General features: G+C 47.8%; 1 protein-coding gene and 1 long non-coding RNA gene across 5 annotated transcripts in view; one reads left to right on the plus strand and one right to left on the minus strand.

The window, feature by feature from the left end:
- PLA2G4E (phospholipase A2 group IVE) overlaps positions 1-20,605 on the plus strand; it is a 60,353-nt gene that overhangs the window by 15,684 nt on the left and 24,064 nt on the right. For 2 of the 4 annotated variants that reach the window (XM_019442471.2, XM_019442469.2), the window contains exons 2-4: positions 12,992-13,064; positions 18,372-18,508; positions 20,133-20,264. In XM_019442471.2, the coding sequence (XP_019298016.2) occupies positions 12,992-13,064; positions 18,372-18,508; positions 20,133-20,264 (342 nt within the window). Of the gene's footprint in view, positions 1-5,930; positions 6,048-12,991; positions 13,065-18,371; positions 18,509-20,132; positions 20,265-20,285; positions 20,360-20,605 lie in introns of those variants that run through there. The other 2 variants (XM_019442470.2, XM_053889166.1) reach the window with 2 other exon arrangements.
- Positions 12,086-20,605, minus strand: part of LOC109263112 (uncharacterized) — a 30,002-nt gene continuing 21,482 nt past the window's right edge. The window contains exon 3 of the long non-coding RNA XR_002078076.2: positions 12,086-13,124. This is a non-coding gene — a long non-coding RNA (uncharacterized LOC109263112). The remainder of the gene's footprint in view (positions 13,125-20,605) is intronic.

The following is a 20,605-nucleotide window of genomic DNA, read 5'->3' on the forward strand; positions in this document are numbered from 1 at the left end:
CTGGGTGGCTCAGTCAGTTAAGCGTCTGACTCTGGCTCAGGTCATGATCTCACGGTTGCTGAGTTTGAGCTCTGCATCGGGCTCTGCGCTGACAGAGTTCTGTCTCCCTCTCTCTCTGCCCCTCCCTTGCTTGTGCTCTCTCTCTCTCTCTCTCTCTCTCTCTCAACCTTTCTCTCTCTCAACCTTTCTCTCTCAAAAATATATAAATATTAAAAAAATTTTTAATAAAAAAAATTATAAAACAACAGCACCAGTCCAAGCTCACCCTGACGCATTACTTCATAGCTGAATTTGGTTGAACCCTCCCCTAATCCTCTCCCTGTGGTGTCTAGGGTTCTCCCTGCCACCACCGTGCCCTGGTGGAGGAGATGATGTCAAGAGACTTGGCAGAGTTTGGGGGATGCTTGATCAGCCATCTTGGGACCAAGAAAAGTGAAGGCCACTTGTCATCCCTCTGTGGGAGAAGCCAGGAGCTCCCCACCACACACATCTGCCCTGTGGGTTTTCCTAGGCTTGGCAGAAGAGGCTTGTGGGATAGCAAGGCAAAAGGGAAGTGTGCAGGAAGAGGAAGAGAAGACTTACAAGCCTGCTCTGGATTCCTCCCCCTCCTCCATAGACAAGCAGGTCTTTTTCTTTCCCAAGTCCTATCCTCTTAGGTCCAGAGTAACAGCTAGAAAATCTGAGGCAGTCTGCATGGCACTGGAACCCATAGAGCATTTGGGTAGGGTGAGACCCAGCAGCGTTTCTCGCAGGTGAAGAGGGAGAGGTATTTATCAGGGGCCTTTTGTAGACCATGGCTTGCCCTGAGGGGCCACACTAGGCTGATCAAAGAGGCACACCTGCCTTCCAACTCACCCAAACCACACGGTCCTGATGGTCACCTGTTCTACCCATAGGAGCAGGATTTGCTATATTTCTTAAACACCCTCTGCTCAGAAACTTTCCATGAGTTACCACTGCCAACAAACAATCGTGATTCTTATACTTGATATCCAGGACTTACTTTCATCTCCTTTCATCTCCTTTCTGAGTCTTCATAGCCTTGCTCATGCTGTCTCTCCTGACACAAATGCCCTCTCCTGCTTTATTCATCAGGTCCCTACCCTTCCTCCAAAGGCAAGTGCAAGTTCTTCCTATGCCATGCAGCCTCTTCTGACCTTCCCAGCCCTGGGTGGTCATGCTCTCTGAGCAGCATATCTTCACACCTCTGTTCCTCATACATGATAGGATCATCCTGAGACCACTTTTGTGATCTTCCTGTCTTACCCAATTAGTTTGTAGCTCCTTGGGCAGGGATGATGTCTTGGTGTCTCTGATATTGCTGTGTATCACACCTCTTGTGGCAAAACCATCGCTGAGGGTCAGCCACATGCTAAGACCTTCATCCCAGTTAGTCTCCATAACCACCCCACGAGGTAGAAATCATTATGCTTTCCATTTTACAGATGGAGAAATTCAAGTTTATAAGGATAAATTTACCCAGGTCCATGCAGCTAATATGTGGTAGAAGCAGTGTTCAAATGCTGTTGTGACACTTTAAAGCCCAGACCCTTAACCAACTATACCATGTTCAGTCAGGTTTGAGACAATGTCAGTGTTATCCTCACAGAGGTAAACCAGTGACAAAAAGTAAATGCAGTGTAGGAAAGGCTCCAGCCAGTTTTGTTATGTGAGAGAGAGTCAGGAGCTGGAAAATAACACCTGTCATCTAGTTGAAACAAGAGGCCACAACTTTTAGTAGCAGGAACTTCCCAAGATTGAGAAATGTGGAGCTGTGGATGAAAGTAATTTGAGGATGCAAAGCACTCAGCTGGACCTTCACATTTTGTTACCAAGAAGAAGAATAGAAAATACTTGTGAGCCAGACCTACTGACAAAACTAAGGATATAAGTATTATCTACATTGGGATGAAGGTTCTTTCTTATAATGTTTTTAAAAATATGTATATATTTTTATATGTTTATTTATTTTTTTGAGAGAGATAGAGAACAGGGGAGGGGCAGAGAGAGGGAGACAGAGGATCTGAAGCAGGCTCTGTGCTGACAACAGATAGCCTGATGTGGGGCTCGAACCCATGAACCTTGAGATCCTGACCTGAGCTGAAGTCAAATGCTTAAACAACTGAGCCACCCAGGTGCCCCTATTTCTTGTTTTGTTTATGCTTATTTTGTATCATTTTGTATCTCCGCATCATGAAATGGACCCACGTCTAGCCTGTTGGCCAGAAGTCCTGACACATCTCAACATATTAAGACACATCTCCCAACGTGTGTATTGTTAGAGCCAGAAGTTCTGGAGTCAGACTGACTTGCATCCCAGCCCTGTCACTTATCATGGTGACCCCAAGCAACTTACTCATCCTCTCCGTGTTTCAATTCTTTTTTTTCTTTAATGTTTATTTATTTTTGTAGGAAAGAAAGACAGAATGTGAGCAGGGGAGGAGCAGAGAGAGACACACACACAGAATCCAAAACGGGCTCCAGGCTCTGAGCTATCAGCACAGAGTCTGACATGGGGCTCAAACTCACCAACCACAAGATCATGACCTGAGCCGTAGTCAGTCACCCAACTGACTGAGCCACCCAGGCGCACCTCAATTCTTTTTTTAATGAGATAATAATAATATCTACTTCATAGGTAGAATAGACTTTGTCACTTTTTATACATTCAGCAAATGTAAGCCACTTCATTTCTGTTGACATCTGCGTAATATTCCAGTGTGTGAATGTGCCCTAGCAATCAAACCATTCCTTGATTGGTGGGGTTAGGTGTTTCCAGATGATGAACAAGACAAGCAGTGTCTCTACCCTTAAAGAGTTACAGGCTGATGGAAAGAAGCAGAAAGAATAACTGAACAAGATAATCCATGATACATTAAATCAAATCAAATAAGCAGAGTGACTCAGAAACACACAGGTGGGCGAGAGGCATACATGTTATGGAGGGTGGTCAGGCAAGAGCTGCAGGAAAAGGACATTTGAGCATATCCATGACCATGAAAAAGAGCAGTAACACACAGAGTCAGTGTCAAAGACATCAGGAGGGAACAACAAGTGCAGAATCCCTGATGTGGGAAAGAGCTTGCCATGTTCCGGGTGTGGAGGGCCAGTAGAGCTGGAACTCACGTGTGAGGGGAGGAATGGAACAGATGTGAGCAGCCAGACCACACGGGTCCTTCCAGGGCATGGCAAGAAATGAGAGCAACCAGAAGCTGGGAGGGTTTTACTCCGGGTTGCAACATCATCTAGCTGGTGTTTTTAGGAGACCACTTGTGCCCTTCTGTAGAGAATGGCATATAGGAAGGCAAGAGAGGAAGCAGGGAGACCAGGTAGGCTAATGCAGTTGTTGCAATGAGTAAGGGCAAAGGCTTTCACCAGAGCAATGGCAGCGAAGCTGGGGAAAAGCTGGAGAGAAAAAATTTCCTCTGAGGATGTGGAGTGTATCCTCCTTGGTCCTGTGAGCCCCATACTTGCCCTCATGATTGGTTCTTATTTCTCTGTACCTACATACCCTTCTCCATTCTCTCCTCAGAAAGGCAACCATTATTCAACTTTCTCGGTGTTTTCCAATTTAATAGCTGCAGTGAAATTTCACTGGTGTTTTAATCTGCATTTCCCTGATTATGGATGATTTTGAGCATCTCCTCAAACGCCTGTTAGCTTTGTGGGATTGCCTTCCTACATAAACTGCAGGTTCAAATCTTTGGTCTATTTTTAGGTTGGCACAGCCATCTTTTTTTTGTGTGTGGATTACATAAGAATTCTTTGTATATGCTACATAATGATCCTTTGGTGATTTGCAGATGCATTGTAAATATCTTATGTCATTCCGTCAACTATTTTTTAACTTTTTCTGCATGTTCTTAGTTGACAGAAATCCTTAATCCTTAAGTAGAGGTTTAGAAATTTTTTGCCTTATGGTTCCTGGTTTCCAAATGTTTAAGAAATCCTTCTTACCCCCATAAATAGATTCTCCCACATTGTCTTCAACTAGCCTTATGGTTTTCCATTTCATGTGTTGATCCCATTTACAGCCTATTTTTTAAATATGGCAATAATGGGGATGTTGTTTAATTTGTTCTACTTAGCGAGCCACTCAGGTCCATGTCATCTGTTAAAAAGCTTTTCTTTTCCTCTTGATTTGTGGTGCCAATTTTATCATTGATTAAGTTCCACTAAATATCAGGGCATGTCTCTGATCCCTCTATCTTTGTCCCATTGGTCTGGTTCTTGTCCCAGTGACATACTGTTTGTCTAAGTGTGGCTTTGTACTTTATCTTAGAATCTGGCAGGCCAAGACTCTCTTCTTTACCATTATTTTTTAATGGTGAGTTCATTATCCATGGATATTTATTAAGAGGAAAATATTGGGGATATATTTTAGAGGTAGTGCTTTTCTTGTGACATTTTTGCTTTACTGAAATTTTGTTTCTATATATTCAAATCTGATAATACGTCTTTATTGGCTTCTAGGCTTTGTACCTTATTTAGGAAGATTCTCTTCATCCCAATATTATATTAATGTTGTCTAATACCTTATTTTAACTTTTATATGGTTTTATTTTAATGATTAGATTTTTAATTAGTCTGGAATTTGGTTTTGTACAGTTATAAAGTTGGGATCTAGTGATTTTATTCCAGGGCAAGGTAGGTTTTCCAATAACAAATAGTCCATCCTTTCATCCCTATCTGCAAGACTTCCTTTATCATACACTAAAATTCCATATATACATAGGATTGTTTCTGGGCTTTATTTGCTTTGTGGAAGGTATTGGAATCCAGAATTCGCTGACAAAGAATGGATAAGCATTGGATGCATTGGAGCAGAATGGCCAGTTGAAGGGATGGTTACAGAACTCACTGGCCAGCCAGGTGTAGGGGGCATGAATCCCTGAGAGGCAGAGGAGGCTGAGAGACAGAAGCCACTGATGGGATGGGAAGGAAGGGACAGGCACTGAAGGCATCTTGAAAGAGGGAAGGTGAGGAATTCATCCTTGCTGGGTCCTTGGGGGAGTCATGTCACCTCTACCTGGCATAGAAAGAGGTCCCACAGATACCACCAACCAATTTTCATCCCTGCATTTGGGCCTGGTCAGCCCTGTGTTCAGATCTCACCTTCAATTTCACAAAATCACTTTAATATGTGGGCCAGAAAAGCCGGTTGTGGGGCCTCAGGCAACAGAGCAGGCAGGAAACTCCCAGTGTACCCAGCTGGGCAACCCAAGCAGGCGAAGTCACCTCACCGGGCCCCTGAATGAGCCTACCACTAGGCCAGAGATAGGGATCGGGTGGGTGGGGCGGGAGCATCCTCTAAGCTGTCCTGAGACAGTCTGGGCACACCCTCTCTGCACCTGGCTTCCCAGGAGGGAGAGCTGGGGACACTGTACTTGACCCTTTCCTCACCAAGGATTGAGGCAAATTTTTTTTTTTTCTCCTCCTAACGTTGGGAGCCCTGACCATGGTTTCTGCCTCCCTAGAGTCCCTGCCCACAGCTCCTGGGCACCAAGCTGTGAGACTCAGTGGAGTTAGGAGGGAGGGCACCTTCCCCCCATCTCCTCAGATGCCCAGAAGGGCATCTCTGAGCCATGACCTTGATAAGCTGAAGAAAGAGGGCTTTCCCAGATCATGGCTGTGCTGATCCTAAAGTTTTCAGGGTCCAGGATCCTCTTCTTGCCACCCTGTTTCCTTGGACAGCCAGGTGGTATGTTTCTGGGGGTGGCAGACTGCTGACCCCAAGGACCAGAGTTCCCTGCTGGTTCCTGCATTTCCAAGATCTGCAGGCTTCAGGGTCCCTTGATGCTAACACGTCTAGACTCCCTGTTCCCCATCTGCCTACCCGCCCTAACCCCTCCCCATGCAATCCCAGCCACAGCAGAGAGGTGTCCAGAAGGCGGAGCTCTGAGTCAGAATATAAATTCCCAATCTTGCCACCCAGCTGGAGAGCTGACACGATGCTCCAGAGGCAGATGCCCGCCTGGCTCTCCCACTACCTACCAGACCTAGACCAGGCAGAAGATGGCAAGCCTTCATCCCCCTGCGCCTTGGAGGTGAGGGAGCAGTGCTGGGTAGGTGGGGCAGAGGCTGAGGACAGGAGACAGGCACAGGGAGGACTGGGAGCATTGTAGACTCCGGAGACATGGAGCACCTAGGCTCAGCAGCCCTACCTAGTACCTGGGGACATGGTCTGGCCCAGCTGGGGTTACCCACAGGCTCGACACTGTGCTGTGGTGTGGCCCAGAGCCATCTGGGGCCAAGACAGCACCTGGATAGATGGTGCTCAGCACTGCCAGGGGTGGATCTACACTTGCGTGTCCTAGCTGTGAGTGGACATTTACCCTACGGTCATTCTAAATTGCCATGCCTTGTGAGTGTGTGTTACAGTATCCCATGAGGATCCGTGGCATTGCCAGCCTGTCACATTAGCCGCGAAGCCCAGCTAGGTCTGTGGTCAAGACTCCTGGGTCCATCCGATTCCTCATGGCCTCGTAGAGAGACCCTGGGTTCAAGGAACGGGTTGCCAGGGCTCCAGACCAGCTCCACCTCAGCTTTCCCATTTACCTCAAGCTTCCAGTTTTCCATAGGCACGCCATGGCCAGGACTTTCAGCAGCAATTTCTTCCTCATTCCCCTCCTCAGGGTTCCCTCCTCCAGCCTACACTGAATCACTGAATGAGACAAGTGATGCCCTGAAAGTGTCTTGTCCTTTTGGGGTGGGAGATGGAGACCCTACTCAGCCTCCAATGAGCCCAAGGAGGGTAGCTCTGAGCTGCATGGTGCCTGGTGCCCCACTGCCTTGGCCAGGATAGACATCACCTCCTGGGATGTGCCACTTTTCCCCCACAGCACCTCAGGGAGCTGGAAGAGCCTCTGGTCAGCGCATGTTCCTGCCTCCCCAGTCTGGTTGAGCCTGTGGAACCTGGGCTGGGGGAGAGCTTCCACAGAAGGGACAGGGCAAGTGAAGCAGCTGAGGACTGCGCGGCCCTCTCAGGTCCCAGAGGGTGCAAGGCTCAGAGCTGGCCTTCTTGCCGTGACCTGTCACCTAGCCTGTGTGATTAAAAGGGAAAACAGCATGATAGCTCCTCCCGGGAACCCCCTGGTCTGGGATGTTGCTCAGATTAGCTGGGAAATGTTCTGAGGTCCCATAAAGTCCCCATCCCAATGGTGTCGTCTTAGGGAGGACCCACGCATCCAGGGAGGGATCACCAAGCTGTTCGGGGCTCTGATACAGGTGTTGCAAGGAACAGGCTACACCCAGCTCACTGGGGAGGAGGAGGTGGCACCACCGGCCACGCCTGTCCTAAGAAGCCCTGGGGACAGATGGCCCACAGGCTCCCTGCGCACTGTCTTCCCCTCTCCCGCACCCCAGACCTTGTGGGCTGGTTTAGTTAGGGTGTGCCTGGCCCGGGGATGGGTATCACACCCACCACCTCTGAAACAGGGTTGTCAGACCCTCTCCCTAACTCCCACCCCCACCTGGGAGCCTGTCCCTGGGATCCCATCTGTAACCACTCTTCTGACTAATCTGTGGTGACAGCTAGACCTGGGGTGCAGGGTAAGCCCTGAATTGAGAGCCAAGGGCCTACTCCTGCCTCTGCTATTAAGTAGTCCAGTATGTGACCCGGAGCAAGCTTTGAGCCATTTTGGTTAATTCTCGGTGAGAGCCAGCCTCCGGGTAGATGGAAAGTGTGCTGCCCTGTGGTCAGGTGGATCTGCACCTGAGTCCCGGCCCTGCTGTTTCTGGGCTGTGTGTCCCTGTGTGAGATGCAGTATCTCTAAACCTAGTCTTGTCCCCTACAAAGTGGGGATGGCAGCACCTTCCCCACAGTGTGGCTGGAGGGCTAAACAAGAGCAGACGCAATGTAGCCAGCACAGGCTCAGGGCCTGGCATGCTGGAGGAGGGTGGTGAGTTGTGCTCCCCAACCTCCGCCAAGGTCATACCTATAAAGATGGGCGTGGGAAGGGGTACTATTGAATTGCATAATAGCCAGTCCTGAGGGCAACATCTTTTCCACAGGAGATCCCCCTGTCCTATGTAGGTCTCAAGGGGGAAGTAGGGTCCTGAAGGGATCAGCCCCAGGAACCAAGGCCAGGGAGGAGGCTGGAGCTGGAGTCGTGTGTGTGACCGCAGCCTGAGTAATAGAGCCCTTCCTCCCACATGGCTTCCCTGAAAACTAGCAGGCTCACCCTCCCTGTAGGTTATTAACGTGTCCGAATACACTTCTGCACTGTTTGCCAAATAGTTTCTGCCTTGAGCTCCAACCCCCTGAGTACTCCCTGCTCCTTACCCAGGACCCCCCAATGGCCCCATGAACCAAAGGATTGATGTCCAACCCTGCTGCAGGGCTGCGGTCCAGCTGGTATGGTATCTGGCCGTGGCTATGATTTCATCGTGATAACCAGCCAAGGTATCTTGTCCGAGGGACAGGCTTATCCAAGTCCCTAAAGTGGTTACCCTTACCACACTATAACCTGCCCCATGAACTTGCCATAATGTTGCCGGTTTCTGGCTCCCATCTGCTTTGTGCTTTGTTCTCTTGGATCTTGGTAATTGGATCAATTATCTCTGGGGCCATGAAGTTTTGCTTATCTCCAGCACCACTCCAGTTCAGCTGGTTATACCAGGAGCAAAATATTTACATTCATTTTTATCCAAGAAGGTCATTTTTCTCAGACCTAGTTCTTGGAATCATCTGGGCCCAAGACCTGAATCCCATGTTCCCACTGCCTACCTCTCAGCATGGCCCCTCTGGGCCGTCTCCCAAACTCCCTGCCCGGTGCTGCCTCTCTGCTGGCAAAGATGTCAGAGTAGTTTGTAGAGCCCTTTGGAATCGAGTCTCTCCTGCAAATTCTTGAGCTAGAAGTTGTGATTTGAGACTCAAGGTAGACCACGAAGGAGCCCTCTAGGCTATTGGGAAGCAGAACTCCTCCAAGAACCCTTACACTTCGGTGTATACTGGCTCTTTAAAAAAAGAGAGAGGGGCGCCTGGGTGGCTCAGTTAAGCATCCAACTCTTGGTTTCAGCTCAGGTCATGATCTCATGGTTTGTGAGTTTGAGCTTCACATCAGGCTCTGTGCTGACAGCGTAGAGCCTGCTTGGGATTCTCTGTCTCCCTCTCTCTCTGCCCCTCCCCCACCTGTGCGCTCTCTCTCTCTCTCTCTCTCTCTCTCTCTCAAAATAAATAAACTTTAAAAAAATAAAAAAGAGATCATGAAACATATTGGTAGAAATGTAGCCAATAAAAGCATTACTGGTAGAAGGACTACCAGAGTTTGGGGATTATTGGAGGGCCTTGAGGGAATTCAGAGTGAAAAGAAGAAGCTGTTAGGAAAAAAGGTTCTAAGAGGAAAAGATGAAGGAGGAGGAGGTGAGGGCCAAGCAGCACCTGTCTCTGCATTGAAAGTTAATGGTTGCTTTCCTTTTTAAAAAAAATTTTTATATTTATTTTTGAGAGAGAGTGTCAGAGTGTAAGCAGGGGAGGGCAGAGAGTGAGGCAGACACAGAATCTGAAGCAGGTTCCAGGTTCTGAGCTGTCAGTGCAGAGCCCGATGTGGGGCTCGAACCCATGAACCGCGAGATCATGACCTGAGCCAAAGTCAGACGCTTAATCAACTGAGCCACCCAGGTGTCCCAAGTGTTGCTTTCAAGTAAGATGACAGCATGATCATGATTATGAGCAACAGGCTTAAGAATTAGAACTGGATTCAAACTCGGGTTCCTTTGATTCTAGCTGAGTGCCCACCATCAAAGGACTTGGTCTCAGATTCGCCATCTGTAAAACGAGGCTAATAATAACTGCTTCGAGGGGTGTTGGAAAGATTGAGCAATATGAAACACAGAGATTATACACACAACGCTTAGCATGTGGCACACAGTCAAGGGATAGTAGCTGGTGTTGTTAGCCTTGCTGAGTTAGAATGCGAAGAGATGGTCAACCTCACTGGAAGGCATCAGGGTTAGATAGTGGAGGACTTTCCCTGGGAAGCAGGGAGACCTCGAGTGAGGTGCTGCGGGAAGCTGTGAGTGCTCATCCCTTCCAGACAAGACAGAAGGGGGGTCAGGCAGGGCTATGGGCAGCCCTCCTGGAGGCAGAAGAAGGGCTGTGATGATCGAGAGTCCTTCAATACTAGGGAATGTCCCTGAGGACTGACCCTTGCCTGAGCTGAGGCCTCTGGTGGCCCACATTTGAACTCTGGTTGCCATCTGAGAAAGTGGGCCACTGGGAACAGGCTTTGCCAGAACTGCTCTCCTGGGTGAAAACCGACTCCTGCTTCCTCACAAGATCATACCAGGACACCCGCTGCGCCAGCTGGGGAGTGAGAAATGAGGAGCCCATCATGCCCAGAGTGGGTACGGCCAACAGCCACAGCCATATTTCCAAAGCCAGGAGAGAAGTGGTGTATGTGGCCTTTGCCTCGAGCCACCCAGCTCAAAACAGAATCTTGTTAGATCAAGTTATGGGCTGTGAGGATTTCCAATATTTCGGAGTTAATCTCGCAAAAGGATTCCTCAGACCTGTATATGACTGTCAGTTTGGCTTTTGTTCTGATCAGAGGCAGCTGTTGGGAATTGAGGAAGAAGGGACCTGAAGTCTGACTTACACATCTATCTCAGGTTCTAAGTAGCAGCCTTCCCAGGCTTCGTTCTATTGTTGCTGTTTAGAATAAGCCCCAGAAGAGGCTGGAAGGACAGACATCAAAACGCGGACAGTTCCCCTGATGAGAAAAAAAAATAATTGTAACTATGTGTGGTGATGGATGTTAACCAAACTCGTTGTGGTAATCATACTGCAGTATATATGTATCTCAACTCATCTTGCTATATACTTAAAACTAATATGTTATATCTCAATTGTATCTCAATTTAAAAAGATAGCAATACCTCAATCATAGCAAGATAACAGGACCTCAAGGTCTTAATGAAGGTTTTAAAATGTAAGGAAGGGGTGCCTGGGTGGCTCAATGGGTTAAGCATCTGACTTCGGCTCAGGTCATGATCTCACGGTTTGTGGACAGCTCGGAGCCTGGAGCCTGCTTCTGGTTCTGTGTCTCCTTCTCTTCCTGTTCCTCCCCTGCTTGTGCTCTCTCTCTCTCTCTCAAAAATAAATAAAGATTAAAATTGTTTTTAAAAATGTAAGAAAAGTGACAAATAGTAAATATTCAGTAGATGTTAGTCATTGCAATATTATCTCTGATAATAGAACCGAGGCAGATAAACTATCTTTATACAGTCTGAGTTGAAAATAAAAGTGATTATAACATTAAAAACAAAAAACAAGTGAAAATAGTGATCTCTCTGAGTGGTGGGATGCTGGAGACTCTTTTCTTTTTCTTCATACTTTTATGTTTTTCCCAAAACCCCAACAATATTTTAAATAGAGAAGAATTGCATATTCTTAAAAAGGTGTAATATGATTTTGGCAACAGGGCAAACTATGTGGAGTGTGAAAGGTCCTAACTCACAGGCCTCTTTTTTTTTTTTAATTTATTTCTTAATTTACATCCAAGTTAGTTAGCATATAGTGCAACAATGATTTCAGGAGTAGATTCCTTAATGCCCCTTACCCATTTAGCCCATCCGCCGTCCCACACCCCATCCAGTAACCTTCTGTTTGTTCTCCATATTTAAGAGTCTCTTATGTTTTGTCCCCCTCCCTGTTTTTATATTTTTGCTTCCCCTCCCCTATGTTCATCTGTTTTGTCTCTTAAAGTCCTCATATGAGTGAATTCATATGATTTTTTTCTTTCTCTAATTTCACTTAGCATAATACCCTCCAGTTCCATCCATGTAGTTGCAAATGGCAAGATTTCATTCTTTTTCGATTGCCGAGTAATACTCCATCTTATATATATATATATATATATATATATATATATATATACACACACACACATATATACATATATACACATATATACATATATATATACATATATACACACATATATACATATATATATACACATATATACATATATATATACACATATATACATATATATACATATATATACATATATACATATATATACATATATATATGTGTGTATATATATATATATATATATATATATACACACGCATACATACCACATCTTCTTTATCCATTCATCCATCGATGGACATTTGGGCTCTTTCCATACTTTGGCTATTGTTGATAGTGCTGCTATCAACATGGGGGTGCATGTGTCCCTTCGAAACAGCACACCTATATCCCTTGGATAAATGCCTAGCAGTGCAATTCCTGGGTCATAGGATAGTTCTATTTTTAGCTTTTTGAGGAACATCCATACTGTTTTCCAGAGTGGCTGCACCAGTTTGCATTCCCACCAACGATGCAAAAGAGATCCTCTTTCTCCACATCCTCGTCAACATCTGCTGTTGCCTGAGTTGTTAATGTTAGCCATTCTAACAGGTGTGAGGTGGTGTTTCATTGTGGTTTTGAGTTATATTTCCCTGATGATGAGTGATGTTGAACATTTTTTTCGTGTGTCGGTTGCCATCTGGATGTCTTCTTTGGAGAAGTGTCTATTCATGTCTTTTGCCCATTTCTTCATTGGATTATTTGTTTTTTGGGTGTTGAGTTTGATAAGTTCTTCAGAGGCCTCTTTAAATAGGGTCACTTGGTCAGATGGAGGAGTTCCATGCATCTTCCATGGGCACAGGCTGGGAGTAGATGGTAAACAGATTCCTCTAAGCCTGGTTAAAACTCTCAGGGAAGGGGCTTCAAATCGTGAGATTCAAACAGGAGAAACATGAACAGAACAGGCATGAAGCCATCCCTTTCCAAGGTGTGCTGGCTCCTAGTGAGGCGAGAAGTAAGCCCCTCACCTCAGCAATCTTGGGGACCAGCAGTGTCCTCAAGAGCCCAGAAATGTGGATTGACTGTGAGGAGGCATCTTGGGTCTGAGCAGTGGGAGACTGTGTCTAGCTTGAGCTGCTCTATCAGTTGTCATCACCTGAAGAATGAGTCCGCTGTCCTCTCAACCCACAGGGTGGGGTCTCTCCATGCCACCTGCTGACAGTGAAGGTCATCCGGATGAAAAATGTCCGGCAGGCTGATATGGGTGAGTATCCGGTCTTCCCTCCTTCTCTGCGTATGGGGCCTGGAAGGAGTCCTGCCCTGGCTGGAGAAACATCAGAGGTGTTTGTGTGGGGGGTGGGGGCAGGGTGTCTGCTACACTCAGGTTGTATTTCAGACTTTGGGGTTGATATCATTTTTCCAGGCCCCCCTCCTAGCTGTAACCTTGGCACTACCAGCCCCTGTAGGGTTCCTGGGTCTGAGAAAACTGTTCGCCTCACTCTCTCCTCCCCACTCCCCACTCCCTAACACCCATTTGTGGGACCAGCAGCTTCTCCCACACGGGCACTTCTTGCTTCTGCATGAGTTTATGAGCTATTAGGGGTGAAGAAGAAGGAGAGCCCCTTCTGCCAGCCTAGTCTCCGTGCCCCTGCTCAGCGCATGGATCCCAAACTGGGTTCTGGGGTTCATGGTGGAGGCCACATGGCACCAGCTCTGCAGTGTAGCCCCATGGATGTGGTTTGACTCACCAGCACTGTTTGTGCAGTGTTTTCTTACAGCCTTGACTTCACCCTCATCCCAACCCCTCCTGCATTCCAGGTTATGGGGGCCCTGGGAAGTGTTTGGCTTCAATAGGAAATCAAGGCATCTGGGTGGGCTAGATGCTCCCCTCATGCTTGTCTTTTCAAGAAAGCAGGAGAGCCCAGATCCCCTTCCTGTGCTCCCCTCAACTTACCCCATCCAGAGAGAGGCTTAGCCCTCAAGGAGGAGAGAGCTCTGTGTCAAGGCCCCCTGGCTGTGGGGGTGTCCGCATTCACAAGAGCCACCAGGCTTCCCCAAAGCTCCATTTTACTCCCACTGCCCTCACCCTGGGATTCAGCTAGACTCAAGAGCCTCAGGGGGCAAAGAATGCCGACAGCCATGACACCAAGTATACATTTTAACAAGGGAAGACTTTTACACCCAAAGTGATTATAGACTAGTAACAGGAAATGGCATTCTAACTTTGTCACTGTAGAATTTAGACCTGGAGGAGGACATTGAAAGCCGGGAGTAGCTAAGGAAGGCTGCTCTGTGGGCCTGGGGTCTGAAAGGGGCAGGGCATGGGCATCCAGAGGTCCTGGGAGCCCCATCTGCAGGAGGGGCAATCCTGAGGGAGGTAGAGGAGCCACATGACACCTGTGGCCAGTGGGGGTGGGGAGGGAGAAGGGCAGGCCTCAAAACAACATGTGCTCCTCCCACAACCTGAGGGTAGTGCTGAGGCCCACTCTGCATGTGAGGTCTAATGATTGCCTATGGTGGAAGCAGTGTTTGATTCCAGGTCTGGACTCTGGGGGGTAGAGGGAGGAGGAGCAGGGGAAGGAGGCTAGGGCCAGGCAGAGAAGGGATGGGGATCCAAGTGATAGGGCACCTGAGTTCTTGAGGAAGGGATTGCATGATTTCCTGAGGTCATATGCAGATTGTGCTGAAGCATAGGTGGGGAGAGTCTGACTAATTTGCTGGGAAACTGTTGTAGCAATGCAGGCAGGAGTGTGTACAACAAAGGAGGGAGGGCCCTGGGGCTCAGGGAAAGCTAAGAGGTCACGAAGGACTCCAGCTGGACCCCCTGGAGGGCATGGTGTCCAGAGCCCATGCCAATGGGGGCAATTGCAGCCAGTGTCCAGTTGGGCTTAGCTCTGCCAAGAGGCTGGCAGGAGGCCCAGAGACTTCTCCTCAGGCTCCTTAGGACCTCCCAGGCCACCAGAGAGTGATCTGAAGAGAAGGGTTCCCTGGGTCCGGGGCCTGGCCACCTCTTTTGCCTTTTTTCCAATGCCACCGTGGGTCACTGACACTTCACCCACCCCTGGGCAGAGTTCACCCACTCCCCCCACCATGGGATACCCACAGCTTGCACATGCCCACAGCTGTATTCACCTGCCTCCACTCCTAGGGTGTGTGTGTCCCAACCCTTCGGGTCACACAGGTTGCACGCTCTCATGGCATGCCTGCACCTGTGTGTGCAGACCTTCCCTTTGTCCAAGCCCCTTTCTTCTGTCTTCTCCTGCCACACCCATCCTCTGCATATCCCAGAGGTGGGGAGATGGGAGAGCAGGCAGCCAGACAAGAGGGCTGAGGTCTGGCTCCACCACCCTCCTCTTCCCCTTCCCCACACACCCCTCTGGCACACAGCTGCCTTTGGGGGTTTCCAGGCCCCTTTGGGGAACCCCTTGTTGTTTATGTTTCTCTCATTTCTCCTGAGGAACAGGGTGGAAGGCATACATGGTGTCTGGGGCTCTAGCCTGGGGCACGTTCCTGTAGACTCCACAGTTGACCTAGGCTGGGCTCTTCTGTCACCTTGCCTAATGAGGTTTGCAACTATCCTGATATCTTCTGGGTCCTAGATTACTCCTGCCCCAAACTTTTCCCTTCTAGCTTAGATCAAAACTGAGCTCCACTCTGGTCCAGCCCTCTAGTGTCTGTCTGAGTTTCCTATGATTTCAAGGAGCCTGAAAGGGATGAGATTCAGTGATGACTCCCTTGTCAAGGTACGCTCTGGCCAGCCCTGAGCCAGGACTGGATAGAGTGGACCTAGAAACCTCCTAGCTCCCAAGAGGTGTTATTCCTCTTGGGAAAAGAAAGTTAAAACTCAAACCAGTACCCCAAGGGATGTGAGGCAGGTGTCTCCAGAGGTATTAGGAAAATAGTGTTCTCAACATCTGTAGATCTCACTGAGTCATCTTTGCCACCCACATTCCAGGAAAGGAAGCATGTCATTCAAATGACCAAGCTCTCTGTCACTCTAAAAGGAACAAGGATCAAAACCTATCAATGCCTAGGAAATCCTCTGCAGTCCCTGAAATACTCAGAATTGGGTCAGTGTTGCTTAACTATTCTTTATTGCCAACATGCTGGTCACTCTCCTTATAGTCAGATAATGATGCCTGCTCCAGATTATCATCCAGGCCCCTGGCAGCCTTGCTCCACCAGATCATCTCTCCCTCTCCAGGATTTCACTCTCCTTCCCATTCTTGTGGAAATAACTGAAAAACAAATCAGTGCTTGAAGTGTGGGTGTGTAATCAATCCTGTCTCTTCCAGTATTTGTATCTTAACTAGAGATTTAAACCTTAGGCCAAAAATACTGAGATTTTATTTCATGGGCTTAATGGGATAAGCATAGACTGATAATAGGAAAGGGATTTTGGAGGCAAAGGGGCCTTTACAGGGTCAATCAAATCATGCTAAGCAGATAGGTATAGAGTTGGTGGGGTCCCTGCCTGCAGGTTCCTACTGTACGGGAGGCAAACCTGAGGAGAATGTTTCAGGCTAAGGAGGAATGACGAGTGTCCAGGAAAAGCCAACAGAGAGGTCCCGGGAGATCCTGGGGAGTCTCCCTATAGACAATTGGACATCAGCTTACTTGCCTATATCTGTGGTGCCTCAGTCCAGAATTTGATACTGTGCTCTAAATCAGGAAGTTGGGCTTTTCCATTCAATTCATTTATTCAGCAAATGTCTGGCAAGTGCCAAAACACAGACTCCAGGCCTTCTTGGTGTTCAAGGTGCAGTGGAGACAGATGTTCTGACCTGCATTGTAGTGTGGTGTAACCAGAGCCCTGCCAGGAGAGGAGCAGAGGCTCTAAGCTAGGAGGAGTACCTGGCCCAGAGGTGGGGGCTCAGAGAAGGCTTCCAGAAGAGGCTCTTCCTGAAATCTGAAGAGGCTAGCCAGCAGAAGAGTGGGAAGTGGCAGCAGAGGTGATGGTGGCCTTCACCAAGGCAGTGGCAGTACAAGTAAGAGGTGGGTGGTCTGGTGAGGTCAGAGGAGTTAAACTGATGCCATGTGAGAGCCAAGGACAACACTTGGTGTCTGGGCCAGACACCTGAGTTGACATGAGGAGGAGTAGGCTGGGCACAGAAGGGTCATCATTTTCTCTGCATCCCTCTGGGTTTTGGTCATTCTTTGACTCTGGATTATCTGATTATGGCCTCTAAAAGCAGTGTCGTCTTACCTTTATTGGATGGGAGGAGAGCCATGAATTCCAATTCACTGAATGGCCAGCCCTCAAAGATTAATCAGACATTGGAGATGAAATCAGAAGCTAGGGATACTAATGATATAAACTGTGGTTCTTACCTCTGAAAATGTTCTCAGTGTAGTGACAGCATGAGACCAGTCAGTCCAGGAGGACATTACTAATAATAACTATGAACTAGTTTGGATCAGTCCTATCAGAACAAAACTCCTATCTTCATACTAGCTTCACCAAGTAGAGGACTCTCTGACACTGGAGATTGTATTGACTTTTATCATTTCCTAAAAATCTGGTGTGTGCCCTGGGAATTTCTCCAGCAGATTGCCGGGAGAGTGACAAGGCAGTCATGGCACCTCTTCCTCCCTCCTCCCAGGTAGAATGGAGGGAGGGAACCAGGCTAAGCTGCTATTTTTTTTGCCCTATGCCTTCTGCTGTTCCAACTAGAAGACCTGAGAAGCATTCCTCTACTTTAGGAGAGACTTTTAAGAATAAAGCCTTTGTCCCTTCTCCAGAGCACACACAGTAATATCACCCTTGGGTTGTTCATTTCAAATGAGAAAAAAGAAGAAAAAAAAAGGATACGGCCTCAGATGTGAGGGCTTCTTGGGTCACCTTCCTCATGCTGGGAGACTCGTGTAGGTATGAAGAGCCTGGTAGCTGCAGTTGAGACATTAAGTCATATTTAAATTGTGGTCCTTGCTTCTAGATTCTCCTGAGAGGGAGACAGAATCTGAAGCAGACTCGGCACGGTCAGTGCAGAGTCTGACTCGGGGCTCGAACTCACGAACCATGAGATCATGACCTGAGCCAAAGTCAGAAGCTTGACACCTGAGCCACCCAAGTGCCCCAGACTGTGCTCCTTCTAATCCTTGCTTGTCACCAGCCCAGAGGAAGAGTAGAGCCCTACTTTGGTTTCCCTGGTACCTTGGCTAAACAAGGGTTAAACTGGATTTTATGGGACTGGTTCTTCAGCTCTTCCCTTGGCAGAGGAAAAATTGTGTGGCCATACCTTGTCCCAATCTAGCAAGCATTTGCTCAAAAAGCTAGGGTGCTTCTGAAAAGAGCCAGAAGCCTTCAGTGTCCATGAGAAGAATCCAGTGGGACCTGAATCCCCCTCTGTGAATTTTCTAGCCTGCAGGCTGTGGCCTTCTCGAGACCTCTGGGACAAAGGTCTCTGGAGATCCAGACCCATGAGTCAGGAGGGTAGACAAAGGCTAAAGCTGAGACAAGGGCTTGCTCTGGAAGTGACTTGCCTGAAGTTTCCTTCTGATTCTACACTATCCTCTCTGGCCCCGGGTTGATTCCCCAGTTTTCCCCCCAACCCTTGTCTTCCTTGGACAGTGAGCCAGACAGACTGCTTTGTGAGCCTTTGGCTGCCCACTGCTTCTCGTGAAAGGCTGAGGACTAGGACCATCTCCAACTGCCCAAACCCAGAGTGGAATGAAACCTTCAGCTTCCAGATCCAGAGCCAAGTGAAGGTGAGACTTGGAGGACAACACCTGTCAGCCCTGCCTACATTTCTGCTCCCCTCCATGACTACTTGTCCTTCTGTTGCTTATGTGTCCTTCTTATGTCTATTTTCCTCCCACCTACTTCTCCTCCTCTTAGCAATCCATCTTTCTGCTCACCCACTCCTTTATTAGGCCTGCCTCGTGTTTTTCCCTCTGAGTCTACTTATCTTTCTACCTTCTTTCCTTTCTCTCTTGTCCTTCTACCTGATCGTTGCTGGAACTTGGTGCTCCCTGCCACAAAACTGAGTGTGCTCCAGAACATGCTCCAAGTAGGAAACTAATGGAGGGGAAGGGCCATTCTATTCACTAGGTCTAAGGCCAGTCTAATTCCAGCTGGAGGGTTTACCCTCTCTTAAATCCTTTTTAGAAGGCTTTATTATTTCTAATTCCTTGAGTGTCTGTTCTTTCCTTTGTTGAGTTTTTTCATGGTGTTGGCCTTCCTCAGATATATGGTGATTCTAAGTTGTGTTCACATCTCCTATGGGAGAATTCTCCCTTGAGCATCCCAAGCAGAGTGCTCTTAAAACAAACTTGGCTTCATCATGGAGGTATTGACCCCAGTCTTGGGATACTTGAGGCTTGACATCTCCAGCTTACTGCTTCCACATTTTAGGATGATTATTTATTTCTGGTTCATGATGAGTCCTTTTAACTTTCAAGAAGGACTTTATACTGTTACTATAAAAATATCTCTTCTATCATATATATGGTTTTGATAACCATATCATATATATGGTTTTTGGCATGGGCTCAGTTTGCCATCTTGAAAGCAGAATTTGAACTTCCTTTGTCTAAAGAGCTATGGAGCTGTTCATATGAATATGTGGGGTTGGTTGTGGGGCATGTCTGTGTTTCTAGAAAATCTCTTTCAGTAGGGAACCACCAGACCACCTTATGTCCACCTGGTAGGGACCAAAGAGGCAAACCCAGCCCCAACCCACATCTCCCAGGATCCTTGGAACCAGAGACCTCAGAGGCTAATCCATGTCACCCAAAACCACTGACCTCAGTGTTCAGCCAGATGACAGGGCAGCTGTTCAACTCTTAACATAGCTTTGGGACCACTCATAAGACCTTATTAGGATCTGATAAACCAAAGTATAGAGTTCAAATACCTCACCCCAAGGCCATCAAGTATGAGAATCACTGTAACCTGTCACATCACTCCCCTGGAGTGTTAAGGTGTTAGTTTCCCTGAATTGGGTTTTCTAGTAATTAATGGGCTGTCTTCAGCAACTGGGGTCCCAGTGCTGAACACAGTCTATGACTTGGGAAGGGTTTTGCTTGTTCTGCACTTCCATCATTCCCCCAGGTGAAATGACATCCCTCACACTTCACAGGCCCTTCCCAACCTTGCAAAAGAGAAAAATTATCCAGGAGAATCAGAGCAGAGGGTCAGGAAGTCTTCAGAGAGTTGGAAAGGAGGGTATAGACACTATCCCCCACCGCCCGAGTTCATTTTTCTACAGAAGTCTCTCATACCTGGGCAGGGATCTGCATGCTGTTCCCCAGACCTCAAACCCACCTCCTTGCTAGGGAATGGGTCCATAAAAACACAGTAACCAGACTTGCACCCTCCCTTTTCCCCTAGAACGTGCTGGAGCTGAGCATCTGTGATGAAGACACAGTGACACCAAATGACCACCTGTTGACAGTCCTCTATGACCTCACCAAGCTCTGCTTCCGAAAGAAAACCCATATGAAGTTCCCACTCAACCCAGAGGTGGGTGCAGGTGTCCAGTCCCTCAGCCTCCTGCCTCATGAGGAGCAGCTGGTTATTTCTATGATGCCACTCTATGGGCTTCTCTCTGTCACCAAGTGAGGAAAAGATAGTACTGCTGGGTCAATCCCAGTGCTATTCTTACTAGTTGTGTAACCTTGCAGAATTTATTTAATTCCTCTGTATTCTGTTTCCTCATCTATCCAATGGCAATGATGATACCTACCACTTAGGGTCGTTGTGACATTGAAATGGGAAAACATGATTAAGGCACCTAGCACTGTTCCCGGTACAAAATGGAGGTGTAATAGGTATTGGTTCCCTTTCTTCCCTCCGAGTCCTGC

This window comes from Panthera pardus, unplaced genomic scaffold (assembly GCF_024362965.1).
Source record: "Panthera pardus isolate Hobbes unplaced genomic scaffold, ASM2436296v1 HiC_scaffold_24, whole genome shotgun sequence".
Classification (NCBI taxonomy): domain Eukaryota; kingdom Metazoa; phylum Chordata; class Mammalia; order Carnivora; family Felidae; genus Panthera; species Panthera pardus.